Source organism: Hyaena hyaena, unplaced genomic scaffold (genome assembly GCF_003009895.1).
Source record: "Hyaena hyaena isolate Hyena2069 unplaced genomic scaffold, ASM300989v1 scaffold_464, whole genome shotgun sequence".
Taxonomy (NCBI): Eukaryota; Metazoa; Chordata; class Mammalia; order Carnivora; family Hyaenidae; genus Hyaena; species Hyaena hyaena.
In genome coordinates this window covers 994,454-1,009,414 of record NW_024081096.1, presented here as the reverse complement: position 1 = coordinate 1,009,414, position 14,961 = coordinate 994,454, and the positions used below count along the sequence as shown (strand labels likewise).

Below are 14,961 nucleotides of genomic sequence, written 5' to 3'. Positions count from 1 at the left end.
TAAAGGAAACAGGTTTCTGTTCTGGAAAACTTCTCAGGAGTTTAGCATGCAGATTTACAGTGTGAAACGTTGAAAAAGCAGTAAGTGATCACCCTTTCCAAAAATCCATTCCCCAATTTTGTCTTCCAAAAAAGACATTTGGAGAATGGATTTTTGGAAAGGGATCTGGAGATGGGGATTCTCCTTTCAGACTCAGGGTACATAGGCCTGTTGCTTGGGGTGGGAGGAGTATGGGGGTGCAGATGAATAATGCAGCTGTAGGTGGAAGGTGGGGAGGCTGGAGCCTTTGGAGGCCTTTGGCAAGGGTGCCTAGGCAAGGGTGACTTGCAGCCATTAGGGTTGAGCGTGGTGCAGTTCACCAAGACGAGAATGTGGATTTAAGGACAGGGCTCCGGGAGAAGGGCGTACACAGAGAATACACAGAAGACGTTCATATTTTTTTTTTAAGTTTATTTTTATTTATTTATTTTGAGAGAGAGAGAGAGAGTGCACATGAGCCAATGGGGGAGTAGTAGAGAGAGAGGTAGAAGGAGAATCCCAGGCAGGCTCCTCACTGTCATAACAGAGCCCTATGTGGGGTTCAAACTCCTGAACCATGAGATCATGACCTGAGCTGAAGTCGGGTGGTTCACCAACTGAGCCACCCAGGCACCTCAAGATGTTCAGCTTTGAACATGAGTAGACATGTTTCTTGTGGTGTTTAATCAATTTGGAGCTGAAACATCTATACCTTAGATATGCATCTGTTACAGTTTGGTATGGGGAGGACAGAATATTCTTAGGTAGAAGTAGAAACACAGAATATTTGTATTTTTCAACCTATGTCCATAACTAAATGGTTTTTCAATAGACGACAGTATTAGCAGAAGCCCCATTAAGTGTATACACACACACACACACACACACACACACACATATGTGTGTGTATATATATATATATGTATATTTCAACTTGTCTTTCATCCATACTAAATTTTTTGGCTAGAGTTACCAGATAAACAACTGTTGTAATTTGATTCATTTTCCTCTGTTTTGTGATTGACTTGTCCTTAGGAACTTATAGAATAATGTTCTTTAAAAGTAGGCTACATGCTAGATTTTAACCATCACAAGTTGAGTATCAATTATATTATAGAGAAAGACTTTTTATTTGTACTAGGTATCTGCTTGAGATGCAGTGGTGAAACTGATAAAGTTTCTGCCTCTTAAAATCTAGTGTAGAATACAAAAAAGTAAGAGGTATATACGGTCCTCAGTTTATGTATTAAATGTCAATATACAGCTTTGTGATATCTATTGCCAGTTTATTTAGTAGAGCCATTCTCTTATTTTTCTGTGTTAATTAATATAAGTTCTGTAGCCGGAAGATTTCCTGGTCTCTCTTTCATGAGGAGAAGCCAGAGAGGATGGAGGTAGTGCATGGTCAAGGTGGGGGAAAGGATGAGTGGGCCTAAAGTAATATTGGCATACAGAACTGCAGAAACTGCATTGGACTTTTATTTGGGTCATGGATTGTTTACAGACCTAAAGGATTTGAAAAATGTATACATAATGACTTCAGCAGTTTTGTATATTACAATGTACTAATGAAATTTGTACTGAGAATGAGTTAATTTTCTTTAAAATATGTTTCTTGAGAGTGATGGTTCTCAAAAGGTGGGTAAATATTGCCCCCTACTCCTGCGAACACCCAAGGGGCATTTGGCAATGTGGAGACATTTCTGTTTGTCACAGCTGGGGATGGGGAATGCTACTGGAGTCTAATGTGCAGGTGTTAGAGATATTGCTAAACATCTTACAATGCGGAAGGACAGACCTTCTCCACAAAGAATTATCAAGTCCCAAATGTCGTTAGTCCCAAGGTGGGGATCCCTTGCTGTAGAGAGACCTGGGATCAATTTTCAGCCCTGCTATATAGCTGTATGGCCTGTGCCTCGGTCTCCCCACTCTATCATTTGGATAATAGTTTTACTGACCTCGTTAAGGTAAATAAGAGACTTATAATGTTCCATTGAATCATATAATGCATTGAATTGTGTAAATATAGCCTATTATAATGATTTTGTATATGAAATAAATTTATATAGAGTCAGTAGATATGATTGTATATCTTAGAAAAAAACGAAACAAACCTGTGGGCTCCCCGAGGATGAGGACTGTACCTGTTTTGTTTATCACTATAGATTCAGTGACTGATTAAAGGCCTAGGATGTAGCATGCACTTGGTAAATATTTGTTGAATGAATGAACACATAAATTGTCAGTACTCATCTCATATTTCCTCCATTTACTATTGAAAATAAAACTCTCTCTGCTGGAAGTCTTTATAGCAGAGGTACCACTAAATAAGGATACGTGTTGAAGTCCGTGTCACTATTGAGATACAGAGAATCTGGTGCTGACATTCCCAGGTTCTCATACTGCCTGTCTGAGCTGTGGACCATCTTAATCAGGATATATGAATCTTTTCTTTTTAGAAGTGACACTGGATTATCTTCATCACTAATCCGTTTTAAGAAAATCTTATTTTTTTTTAAAAATCTTAAATTGTTTTTTCCTGTGATAATTCACTTGATAACTTTATATTGAGAAATGGTAATATTGATTGCATTTCCATATTGTTTTTAATAAAACCATGTATTAGATCTGGAAAGCAGCTTCCATATGCTGAAAGACTCCAAACATTGTGGACCCAGAAGATTTAGTTTTAAGCCCATATTCATCACTTATTATGTCTTTGACTTTGGGCAAATAAACCATATTCCTAAGCCCTTAGTTTCTTCCTTGTCTGCCTCATCAGTCCCCAGGTTACTCAGAATATTAAATGAGTTGACATTCATAGACATTCTTTGCAAATTCTAAAGCCTGTATTATAGCAGATATGTTACTTTTATTTATATGCAAAATGCTTTTGTATGATTGCTGCTCATATTCTGGCCTCTGGACAAGTTATAGTCAGGACTCTTTTATAACAGCACCCAAAAAGGTAATAATTTTAATATAACCAGAGGTACTGTTTATAAGTAGAATATGCATTTATAGTTTAGTAGATGCAACTTGAGAATGTCTTCTAGAGTGATATTGCTATAAATGACTCTAATTCAATTTTTTAATATAAATTTATTTGTTAGCTATGGAGACCAAAGGCTACCACAGTCTCCCTGAAGGTCTAGATATGGAAAGACGGTGGGGTCAAGTTTCTCAGGCTGTGGAACATTCTTCCCTGGGACCTACAGAGAGGACTGATGAGAATAACTACATGGAGATTGTCAACGTAAGCTGTGTTTCCGGTGCTATTCCAAACAACAGTACTCAAGGAAGCAGCAAAGAAAAACACGAACTACTCCCTTGCCTTCAGCAAGACAATAATCGGTCTGGGATTTTAACATCTGATATTAAAACTGAGCTGGAGTCCAAGGAGCTTGCAGCAACTGTAGCTGAGTCCATGGGTTTATACATGGACTCCGTAAGAGATGCTGACTACACCTACGATCAGCAGAACCAACAAGGAAGCATGAGTCCAGCAAAGATTTATCAAAATGTTGAACAGCTGGTGAAATTTTATAAAGAAAACGGCCATCATCCTTCCACTCTAGGTGGTGTGAACAGGCCCTTGAGGTCCTTCCTGTCTGACTCCGGGAGCTCTGTGAATGGTGGGGTCATGCGTGCCATTGTTAAAAGTCCTATCATGTGTCACGAGAAGAGTCCATCCGTTTGCAGCCCCCTGAACATGACCTCTTCAGTTTGCAGCCCTGCAGGTATCAGCTCTGTCTCCTCCACGTCTGCCAGCTTTGGCAGCTTCACAGTGCACAGCCCTATCACCCAGGGGACTCCTTTGACATGCTCCCCTAATGTTGAAAACCGAGGCTCCAGGTCACACAGCCCGGCACACGCCAGTAATGTGGGCTCTCCTCTCTCAAGTCCATTAAGTAGCATGAAATCCCCAATATCCAGCCCTCCGAGTCATTGCAGTGTAAAATCTCCGGTCTCCAGTCCTACTAACGTCACTCTGAGATCCTCTGTGTCTAGCCCTGCAAACGTCAACAACTCAAGGTGCTCTGTTTCCAGCCCTTCCAACACAAACAACAGATCCACGCTTTCCAGTCCAACGGCTAGTACTGTGGGATCTATCTGTAGCCCTGTAAACAATGCCTTCAGCTACACTGCCTCTGGCACCCCTGCCGGATCCAGTGCAGCCCGGGATGTGGTTCCTAGTCCAGACACACATGAGAAAGGTGCTCATGAGGTCCCCTTTCCTAAGAGTGAGGAAGTAGAAAATGCCATCTCCAATGGGGTGACTGGCCAGCTTAACATTGTCCAGTACATAAAACCAGAGCCAGATGGGGCTTTTAGCAGCTCGTGTCTAGGAGGAAATAGCAAAATAAATTCTGATTCCCCATTCTCAGTACCAATAAAACAAGAATCAACCAAGCATTCGTGTTCAGGCACCTCTTTTAAAGGGAATCCAACAGTAAACCCATTTCCATTTATGGATGGTTCATATTTTTCCTTTATGGATGATAAAGACTATTATTCTCTATCAGGAATTTTAGGACCACCTGTGCCGGGCTTTGATGGTAACTGTGAAGGCAGCGGATTCCCAATGGGGATTAAACAGGAACCAGATGATGGGAGCTATTACCCAGAAGCCAGCATCCCTTCATCTGCTATTGTTGGTGTGAATTCAGGTGGACAGTCCTTTCACTACAGGATTGGTGCTCAAGGTACAATATCTCTATCACGATCGGCTAGAGACCAATCTTTCCAACATCTGAGTTCCTTTCCTCCTGTTAATACTTTAGTGGAGTCATGGAAATCACATGGTGACCTGTCTTCTAGAAGAAGTGATGGATATCCAGTTCTAGAATACATTCCAGAAAACGTATCCAGGTAAGTTGGCTTTTCCTCCTTTTGTGAAAATCATGGCTTTATAAAATGTTGAAAAAGTATTTACAGTTGATAATTTTAAACACACTTCAGTTTATGGTTTTATTTTATTTTATTTTATTTTATTCAGAATGGTCATTGAGCGCTCCCGTCTTTCCTTGTTCGTATATGTTACTGCGTTTTTGAAGTAGAGAAAAAAGAATTCTTAAAATCTTTTAGAAAATACTGGTGTTGATTTTGAAGGAGTGAGCATATATTGGTGGCCCCTCCCCTGTTTCCACATTGCCCGTTGTAGATGTTTAGGAAAAGCATGTTTTGTACTGCGTGATACTGTATTTACTTTAGCAGACTGTTTTTTTCTTTAACTGTACACCGGTTCACTAGAATTGTTTTAAATTCATTTCTTTGTGGTTTTAGTCTTTTTTTCTTAGCTTTTTTTTTTAAATTAGTCACTTCAATGTTTGTGAAATATGGAATTGAACCCCAAATCTGTTACCACTAGCTCTGCACACTCTTTGTCCTTTTCTAGGTAGGTTAATTATATATAAGTCATGGTTCTCAATACAAATAAATCATTTCCTTAACTGTGAGGGCTTTTTAAAGACTCAGCACATCTGAAATTACTAAGTGGACAGTCTTGCTTTCTTACTCATATTGTAAGTGAAACATGTCACAGCAGTTTTGAATTGGTAGATTTATAACTTTTAAGATCTGCAAGAAGACATGCTTTACTTACTGTAAAATATCTCTTGACTGTCCTTTTTGCAGATAGCATACTGTATGTATCTAGAAAAAAAAAACAAGGAAGAGATTTTTGATATGACTATAAAGGGTGGTTCTAAGTTATACAGTGAATACTTGAATTGAACTTTGCTTCGGTACTGGTTTTATTACATGGTTGTGATAAATGATCCCTTTACTGAAAATGTAAAGAATAGATTTCCTAGATATGGTTCATTCCTTTGGCATTTAGGAATATGTGGATATGTTCCTTAAAAACTTATGTTGTGGGAGAGAGGTTCTTCCCATTAGCAATAGAGGGTTTACGTGTATTTCTGTATCATTCTCCTTCTGTTCTGTCTTCCTTATGAACCAAAAGCTAAAACTTGAATTTGTGCATTCTTTTCCTTATCATCAATGCAAACCTTGCTCTTCTGGCCTTTATGGAAGCAAACATTCCATTTACAGGATACGTTATAACAGTTCTCCATTGCATGAACTATATCATACTGTGAACCTGCCTCTCAGTCTCTTAAATTCTAAACCGTAATGAAAGATAGCCCAAGACAGCATGGCTTTCATCAGAAACAAACTCAGCATGTGGTCTACTGCTAGTGCTTTGTTTTACTTTCAGAGAAGGAAATTTTGCACATGATGTTGATATTTTCTTAAGTGATGTTTTTAGTGAGTTAGTATGAGGGAGTATAGCCTGGTAGTTGAGGGCATGCTGCCCTGGTTGAAATCCCAGCTCTGCCACTTAAATGCTTTGTGTCGCTACCCATATACCTTCACCTCTGGGCTTTAGTTTTCTTATCTGGGGGAGAAAGAAGAAAGAAAAGAAAAAAAATTCAATGTACCCATCTCAAAGGGAGTTACGATAATTGAGTTAATTTATGAGAAGCACTTTGCATATCATCTGATATGCAATAGGTATTACATACATTTTAGATTTTGCTGTTAACATTTGATTAGTTTGCACAATTTTTAGTTTTTGTTAATTTTTTTGTTTTCATTATATGAAATTATACAATATTTTAAAGAAATATTTTATACATGGTTGAAAAATATTTGTTGATAATTCTTATGATTAAATTCTACTCATTTTTCATGGTTAGGCACCATACATTTGCCATCATATTTCTTTTTTTGTTTGTTTGTTTTTTAATGTTTATTTTTTTTTGAGAGAGAGGGAGCATGAGCGGGGGAAGGGGCAGAGAGGGAGAGAGAATCCCAAGCAGGTTCCATGCTCAACACGGAGCCCCACTAGGGGCTCGCAACCAGGAGATCATAGCCTGAGCTTCACTGAGCCACCCAGGCAGCCCTGCCACTACATTTCTATTTATGCTTTTTTTAGTTTTGAAGGCAGTTGCTTTGGGTAAATAGTAGAGATATAGTAGATAAAATCATGAGTTCTTTGTATTGTTCTGCATACTCTTTCTACTACCTTAATTGTAGTTTTTACACTCCTGAAGCCCCTCCAGATGGTCTAGTGACCCATAGCCTTTAACATGTTAACATGAATCAGTGACCTTGAGCCAACCCTGTGTTTGTGGGCATTGGAGGTATTGTTCAGTGTCTCTCCTGGAGTATTGCAAAATTCTTCTTGTATGGGTTAGTATGATCAGAGAGGGTTCATTTTGTTTACATACGTGTTAGTATCATTGCTAGTTTGTAGAAGTTTTCCCAAAACTTTTAATAACAAAGCTTTATTGTTATTCAAAGTCACTTATAGCCTACTGATTCTTTACAGCTTTTTTTGGTGAATATTATCAAAACCCATTGTTTTGATCATTCTCAGAATAAAGGCTCAAGGATCAGAAGATATTTAGACTTTTTTTCTAGATGGCAGTTTACATGTTGTAATATTTCATTTAACCTCCTCTATGCTTCATCCCTGGTCTCTTATTTTGTGCCTTTTGGATCAAAATTGAACCTTTTTGTCTATATCTTAATGTGGGATGATGATATCCCATTCTGGGGGATGGGGAATAAAGAATTACAAGTTGTGGAGGATCAAGGCAGTGTGTGACTGTTTGTAGGTTTTGTAATAACCTTCGTCTTTAGATTGAGCTCGAGACTGTTTTCTAGTAGGTGTCAAAGTGTTGTTTGGGATTCCTGAGACCCTCTCAAGGAGGGTTGTGGAGTGAAAGATCTTGCATCAGTAAAAGATCCACTCAGAATGGAAGATTGACCAGTGATATAGTGTATGAAGAGTTCACTCAAAGGGTTTCAGATTCTGCACTGCAACTAACCTTTGAGAAACTACTCAGTTGCAGTTTTCAGTGTAGTGTCAAAGAATCACATCTGTATACATCTCCAGTGATCATTAAGATACTCCTCCTTTTTCCAAGAACATATTCATATGAAGCCAGATTTTCTTCATATCCTTGAACCAAAACCTGTCACCACATAACCACACATTGAAGCAGAAGTAGATATGAAAATCCAGCGCTGTCTTAAGTGAGACAGTAGGCTTGAAGGATGTAAAACAGTGCCACTCTTTTCACCGACGTTTTTGTTTTGGGAAACACTTATTTTTTTCATTAACATATGCTCTTGTGAATATGTAAGGGCTTCTTAGTTTTAAATGATTTAAAATGAATATTAGTTTTAATTTCTAACATGGTAAATACCATTAGATCTAACTGACCTAAAGGAAAGCTTTTTGGAATCCTCTGTACATTTTAAGAGTGGGAAGGTGTCCTAAGACCCCAAAGGTGAGAATTGCTGGTCTCTTCTGTTCTCTACAGCCTTTGGTAGTGAATGAAAAAAGAGGTTATTACTTTATTTATGTTAGCCTTCCTGAATATTATGTTGAGGAAGGAGTGCCCTATTCAAATAAGAAAAACGATTCTCCTCTCGTTAAATTTTCAAGCTGATAGAAGTGAGTAATGGCCGTGAAGTGTGTGTTGTCCTCCTCTCTGTGGGCATCCTGTGAGAGCGGTGACGAAAGCCATCTGCCTGTTAATCATTTCCAGTGAGTGGATTGCTTGAGCACCACAGTGTAAAGTAAATTATGACACAAGCTGAATGTAAAGCTTTGAGGATGGACACTGGACCTAGTTGTGTCATGTCGATTGGAGTTTCCCTGTCAGCTGGGACACAAACAAAACTGTGACCATGGTGAGTCACAGCTTCTGTTGGCCTCAGTGTCTTCATTTAAAGTGGATGTGTTGAACTCTGTGCTCTCCTGAGGGTCTGGCAGCAAAACCATGGAGTAGCTGTGCAGTCTCCTTGGAGTTCTGTTTGTGTAATATCCTTTAACATATTTGCTAATCTGGTTTTGAGTATATTTACAGGCCTAGGTCTGTAGTTTCCAGGGTGTCCTGGATAGAAAAATGTTCTTGCCATTTACCATTTGTTTTTATTATTTTTAAATGTTTATTTATTTTTGAGAGAGAGACCGAGCATGAGCAGGGGAGGGGCAGAGAAGGAGGGAAACACAGAATCTGGAGCAGGCTCCAGGCTCTGAGTTGTCAGCACAGAGCCTGACAAGGGGCTCGAACTCACAGACCATGAGATCATGACCTGAGCAGAGCCAAAGTTGGATCCAGAGTCAGATGCTTAACGGACTGAGCCACCTAGGTGCCCTGACATTTACCATTTAAAAACAAGTAGTGTGACTTATTTCAATTTGAAAAGCAGAGGTTATTTTAAATCAGGTCTTTTGTAAAATTTGATACTCACTATGAATTTGTTTTTCTTTTAATTTGCACCATTCCTTTTGAAGACAGGGTTTTCCTGTTGACACAACATTGATGTATATGGCGATGGTCATAGTCACCCTGATAGCATCATAACACAGCGGTAACATTGACTTAGACCTTTGAATGTAAAGTTCACTGTTTCAAAGGGCATCTTCTGGTAGGCTTCAAGATGAGTGATTAGGTGTTTATCTTATTCTGTGCTGCATTTTTTTCCATGATAGGATGAAACAATTTAGTAAATAACCTACAGTTATTTTTTCTTTTTCAGTTGTCCCTAGAGTTTTTAAAAGCTCACCTTCTGTAGTACACCCAAAGCCTCAGAATTCAAGGAGTTTGTTAGAAAAGTTGCCCTGTCTCTTAACAAACTTTCTGAGTAAACCAGTGAGATCAAATATCTCTATGTAATGCAAAGTATGAAAGACTGAATTTTTTTTCCTTTGGTGGGGAGGTGGAATTGGCGTGGTTATTCATGCTTCCTCTAATAAAGAAACAAATCCGTTACGAATTAGTTAGGTCATTTGGAAGCGAAAACCTGGAACCTTCTTTTTCTTATTATTTGTCTTACAATATTTTGATTTTGAAATTGCTAGTGTACCTAGAATTTCTCCCAGTTAGTATTCTAAATAATATTTTTAGAAATGGTTTCACAATGAGACTTGCTTCTTCTGATGATTCATCCACTTTCATTCATTTATGGTATTTCTGGTAAGAGTAGTGATAATTTTATTGGAAAAAAAAAACCCTTAGTGCTTTTTAATGAACAAGTTGCTATGTAGAGTTTTCTTTGATAAATTTTGCTTTTAACATCACAACTGTCTTACATTTATATGTCAGTATGTCTAGTTTTTATTACCTAAAATATTAAATATAGTTACTATACTTAGAACTGTTTACTGCGTACTTTAAAAATGGAGATAAAAGCCCTGGTTTCAGTTAAATAAACTCAAATTATTCAACTTCAGACTGTTCTGGTTGGTTGCATACCTAGCAGTAGTGTGCTAGAACTAAGACGGGGGATGTAGTGTTTAGGGATTTGATGCCTTTTGCAGGAGTAAAATTCGGGATGTGTGTGACCTTTTCTATACTTGCAATGTTTAGAGTGGTACCAGATGTTCTGTTGATCACAAGTAGTTTAGGAGTAACACTTCACTTCCCCTAATGTCTTTGATGCCATTAATTTTTTTCTCCAAAATAATATTTTTTTTCCTAGGCTTTCAACTGTTGCTTTAGTTTCATACTATTCATCTACTGGTAAAATTTCAGCTCTCCTGCTGTGCAGTGTATCATTCTCTTTCACTTCTAAATTCAAATCAAGAAGAAAATATTAGCTTGTATATGGAACTTAAATATAGTCATTAATTGTGTATTTTTGTGGACTGCATTCCAAAGTTTGTTAGTGAAGACCCAGGAAATAGAAGTGTGCTAAATGTGTGGTCTTCATCTTAAATTTTAGAATTTCTAGTTTTAAACTTGTCACATATAGGCTTTGTTTTCAGTTTTAAAAGTTTTATTTTGTTCTTTATATAGTGAAGTAATAATGAAGTTAAACTAGAATTACATATAAACACTTGTTACTTCATTGATGCCTGGAAACCTCTGGATTTATTATTGTCAGTGGTAAGGGCAAGGCCCAAATATCTATGTAGAAAAGAGGTAGAAATCCCTTGTATTTATGCAAGAAATAGAAAACTCTAGTATAAAGAAGGAAAGTGGCCAAACAAAAAGTAACTTGAATACTTAAAAAGATAATTCACTAGGGAGAGAGAGGGAGCTAATAACTGGCGATCTGAATACATAACCGTGGCTATGACATATTGGCATGAATCCTTACCTTATATATTAGGGGTTATTGAGACTTATAAATAAAAATTTTAATCTAAAACAGAATGAAATAAGGTTTACAGTGGGCAAGGTCAAGTTTGTTTATTCTGACAGTATAAGATTAGGCAAATTTTGGAAAATGAGGTGGTGGTGGTCAGAGTTGATATTTATCCTTAGTCTTGAAAAATTGACAGAGGGTAGGAGTGGTCATTTCCTGATGGAGTTACGTGAGCAAAACTTGGAGATGGGCAGAAAACACAGAATGTATCAAGCTGTATGGGTGACTGTGACACAGGGAATTGAGAAGAAAGCCTGGAAGAGGTTAGTTTGTTGGAACTAGAAGGGAATAGAACTTGAAAGTCACACTAAGAAGTTTGTACTTAATGTGGTAGGTAATGAGGAACTATTGAAATGTTGGAGCAGGGAAGTGGCATGAGCAGAAGTTCACTTTGGAAAAACCTTAGTTAGGCAGTGGCTGTGGGGTGGAGCCTTGTTAAGAAATCCTTGCAGCAGTACAGGGGAATGGGAACCTGATTCTCTGGAGCAAGGATGTACAGGGTAATGGGACAAAAGGGACCTATGTGAGACATTACAGAAGAAGCCCTTGTAGGAGATGATTGTATAAGGTTTTTATTTTGAAATAATCACAAACCTACCAAAAAAAATTAAGTCCATTATGAAGAACTGAAAAGAAGCAAATTCTCTCACATAACCGCAATATAACAATCAAAATCAAGAAATTAACATTAAGTTACTTGCTTTGGGTCCATCTTGTGCTTTTTCTGCCCCATCCTGGGGTCAGCTGTTTCTCCAAGGAGTGCCCCCATCCCTGCAGATGATCTCCTGTCTGCCTTTGGGATCTAACTTGGCGTTCTGGGTCACACGGCCACATTCCCCCCAGCAGATGCGCTCCTTAGTCCTCTCCAGCACTGACTCCCCCTGCCTGGCTGTTCTCTCCCTGCTTGGCCACTACTCTGCACTAGAACATGTGAACACCTGGACACTTGCATGCTTCCCGTCGGCCGCCCCTCCCCCCCACCTATATTGGGCATCAGAGCTACCGTTGGGCTTGGTGCCCTACAGTGGGCCAAGACACCTATTCACACCCTACCCCCTACTGTGGATTTCTACTTCGCTATGTCTTGCCTAATGGTTTTAGGACTTAATTATCAAGGAAGAGAAAGGAGAGGGTTTGATAGTTAAGTAGAAATGAAGGGTCGAGTATATGGAAAATCAGTGAAAACTCAAGTTGTAAGTTTGACTGTCATGGATAATGGTAAAAAACTAAGGGAAATGGAGAGGTCAAGAAGAAATAGGTGGGAGAAGTGATGATTTATCTTGGTTATGTGAGTTTAAGTTCATAGTAAGAGTTCTCCTTATAGGTAGAAATGTTGGTCTGGAGGTGTGGGAGGCCTCTTCATAAAAGTGGCAGTTGAGGGCATCAATGTGGGTGCTATTGCCCAGGGAGAGACTGTATCTATGACTCAAATGTGGTTTACAGTGCTTTGTATGAGGCATTAGGAGGAATAGAACCCCATTTGGGAGATGAGCAACACATCCTAATAAAGGAGACAGAGTTGTTTAGAGAATTAAGATAGTGCCGCGTCATGGATGCCAAAGGAAGGACTCATGTAGTCTTAGACCTTCCAAATTAGAAGGGCTCTAAGACTGTCTATAAATCCAGGCCTGGAATGATGGTCCAGAGAGATCACATGCCTTTTCCAATATCGTGCAAAGCAGTTGGTAACAGAGCTGGCAGTAGATCCTGCCCTTTTGTCTATTATATCCTTTTCATCAGTGGAGATGGTGGTTCAAAACCTGATGATGGGAGTGAGGAAAACTGGAAATTAGACTGAGTAGTTGGTGCTGGTAATTTTTTCAAGAAGGAGTTCTGTAGAGTGGTAGGAACGGGAATCAGACTGTGATTGATTAAGAAGTAAGTGAAGAAGAGGAGAAACTTGGGGGATGTGGGCACAGGGTTTACCCTTGGGAGGCATCTGTTCAGTGGTAAAGAGAAAGGGTGAGAGAAGAGATGCTAGCACCAAGGAATAGCAGGATCAGAGTGAGGGTTTTGTTGGACAGGTGAGATATGAAAAGGGTGGTAGAGGAGATTGTGCTATGATTGAGGTGGAAAATGTGAGAAGGAGAGCAGATAATGATGAGGGCAGTGTCTGGGGAAGTTGAGGGTAAAAGGGAGACTGCAGTTAGCTTCAGGTTCAGATATTTAACTGCCACATTGACCCAGTGTATGTAAGCAGTTGCTGGCCACCCGTGTTACTGTTTTTACAGATAGGGAAACTGAGGCTCAGATGGTATTCATGATTTGCCTGAGGCCACATAATTAAGGTAAATGAGGAAACAAATGCTTGAGATAGAGAAGAAAACTGAATGTCCTAAGAAAGACAGATGGGTTTTAAAAACAGAAATCAGATTATGTGGCTGATATAAAGCCCTCTGGCTGACTCTCACTGCAAGCAGCATAAAGTAAAATAATCGAGGGTCTGAAAAGCACTCAAATATCAGACCTCTGACTACTTTATTTAATATCTGTTTTTTCCTTACTCATTCTGCACACTGACCTTTCTGTGACTCAGACCAACCAAGCCCCCTTCCCTCTGGGACCTCTACACTTACTGTTCTCCCTGCTGAGGCTCTGCCCCCAGATTTTGGTTGCCTGCTCCTTGTCACTTGGCATTAGCTCAAATGTCACCCTCTCGAAGAGGCATTCACTTCATAAAGTGGTGACCTCCCCCCCCCCCCACCTTCTAACAACACATCACAGGCTTCTGTTGCCTTCATAGTGCATACCTATCAGTTATCTTTGTTTACTTCATCCAGTTAGATGTAAACCTCCTGAGAGCAGGAACCTTATCTGTCCTGTTTGCCAGTGTATTTGTCATACCTAAGACAGTGCCAGGCACATTGTTGATGTTCAGTAAATCCTGAATGAGTGAATGAATGAATGAATGAATGAATGGACTGCTTAGCGTAGGGACTTGGGGACAGGCAGATATCTGGAATGACCAGATAAGTGTTGGTGATTGTGTAAGACTACTACAATTATTGTCAAATAACAGAATGGTGTTTAGCGAAAGGTTGTCATGACCTATGAGCATATTTTTAAGGATTTTCACAAAAATAATAGGTACTGTTCTTGTTTTTTCTCATCTCAGTATAATAAAGTAGTTGGTGATGTGTTACAGGCTATATGGTGACATATTCTTAGTCTTTATTTACAAGGTCATTTATTTATCTTTAATTTACAACTTTTTTGTTTTTGATGTATGATTCTAGAAGTTTTGCCCAGTGATTAGTCACATAACTACCACGCGTTCAGGGTAAGAATAGTTCTCTCTTCCATTGAAATTTCACAGCCAAACCCTCTCTCTTCACTCTCAAACCCTAGTGACCATTTATATGTTCCCCATCGTTGTAGATCTGTGCTTTGTAGATTGTCGTATAAATGGAATTACACTTTTTGTAGCCTTTTGATTCTGGCTTCTTTTATTTAGCATAATGCCTTTGGCATTCATGCATGTTGTCTGTATTATTAGTTTCCTTTTAGAGCTGAATAGTATTCCATTTATGGCTGTACCACAGTTTGTTCATCTACTCACCTGCTGATTGACATTTGGGTTGTTTCCAGGTTTTGCTGTTACAAACAAAGCTGCTGTAAATATTCACATACAGCTCTCTGTATGGACATATGCTTTATTTTTTTTAGTAAACGCGTACACGTAGAATGGCTAGATCATATGGTAGGTATAGATTTAATTTTTAGGAGACTGTCAAGCTGTTTTCCAAAGTGATTGTGCCATTTTTACAT

The 14,961-nt window shown here is 38.9% G+C and overlaps 1 protein-coding gene across 2 annotated transcripts in view; it reads left to right on the top strand.

Annotated features, from left to right (window-relative positions):
* NR3C2 (nuclear receptor subfamily 3 group C member 2) overlaps positions 1-14,961 on the top strand; it is a 344,127-nt gene that overhangs the window by 3,939 nt on the left and 325,227 nt on the right. For both annotated transcript variants that reach the window (XM_039253773.1, XM_039253772.1), the window contains exon 2: positions 3,132-4,890. In XM_039253773.1, the coding sequence (XP_039109704.1) occupies positions 3,134-4,890 (1,757 nt within the window). In that variant the 5' untranslated portion in view covers positions 3,132-3,133. The remainder of the gene's footprint in view (positions 1-3,131; positions 4,891-14,961) is intronic.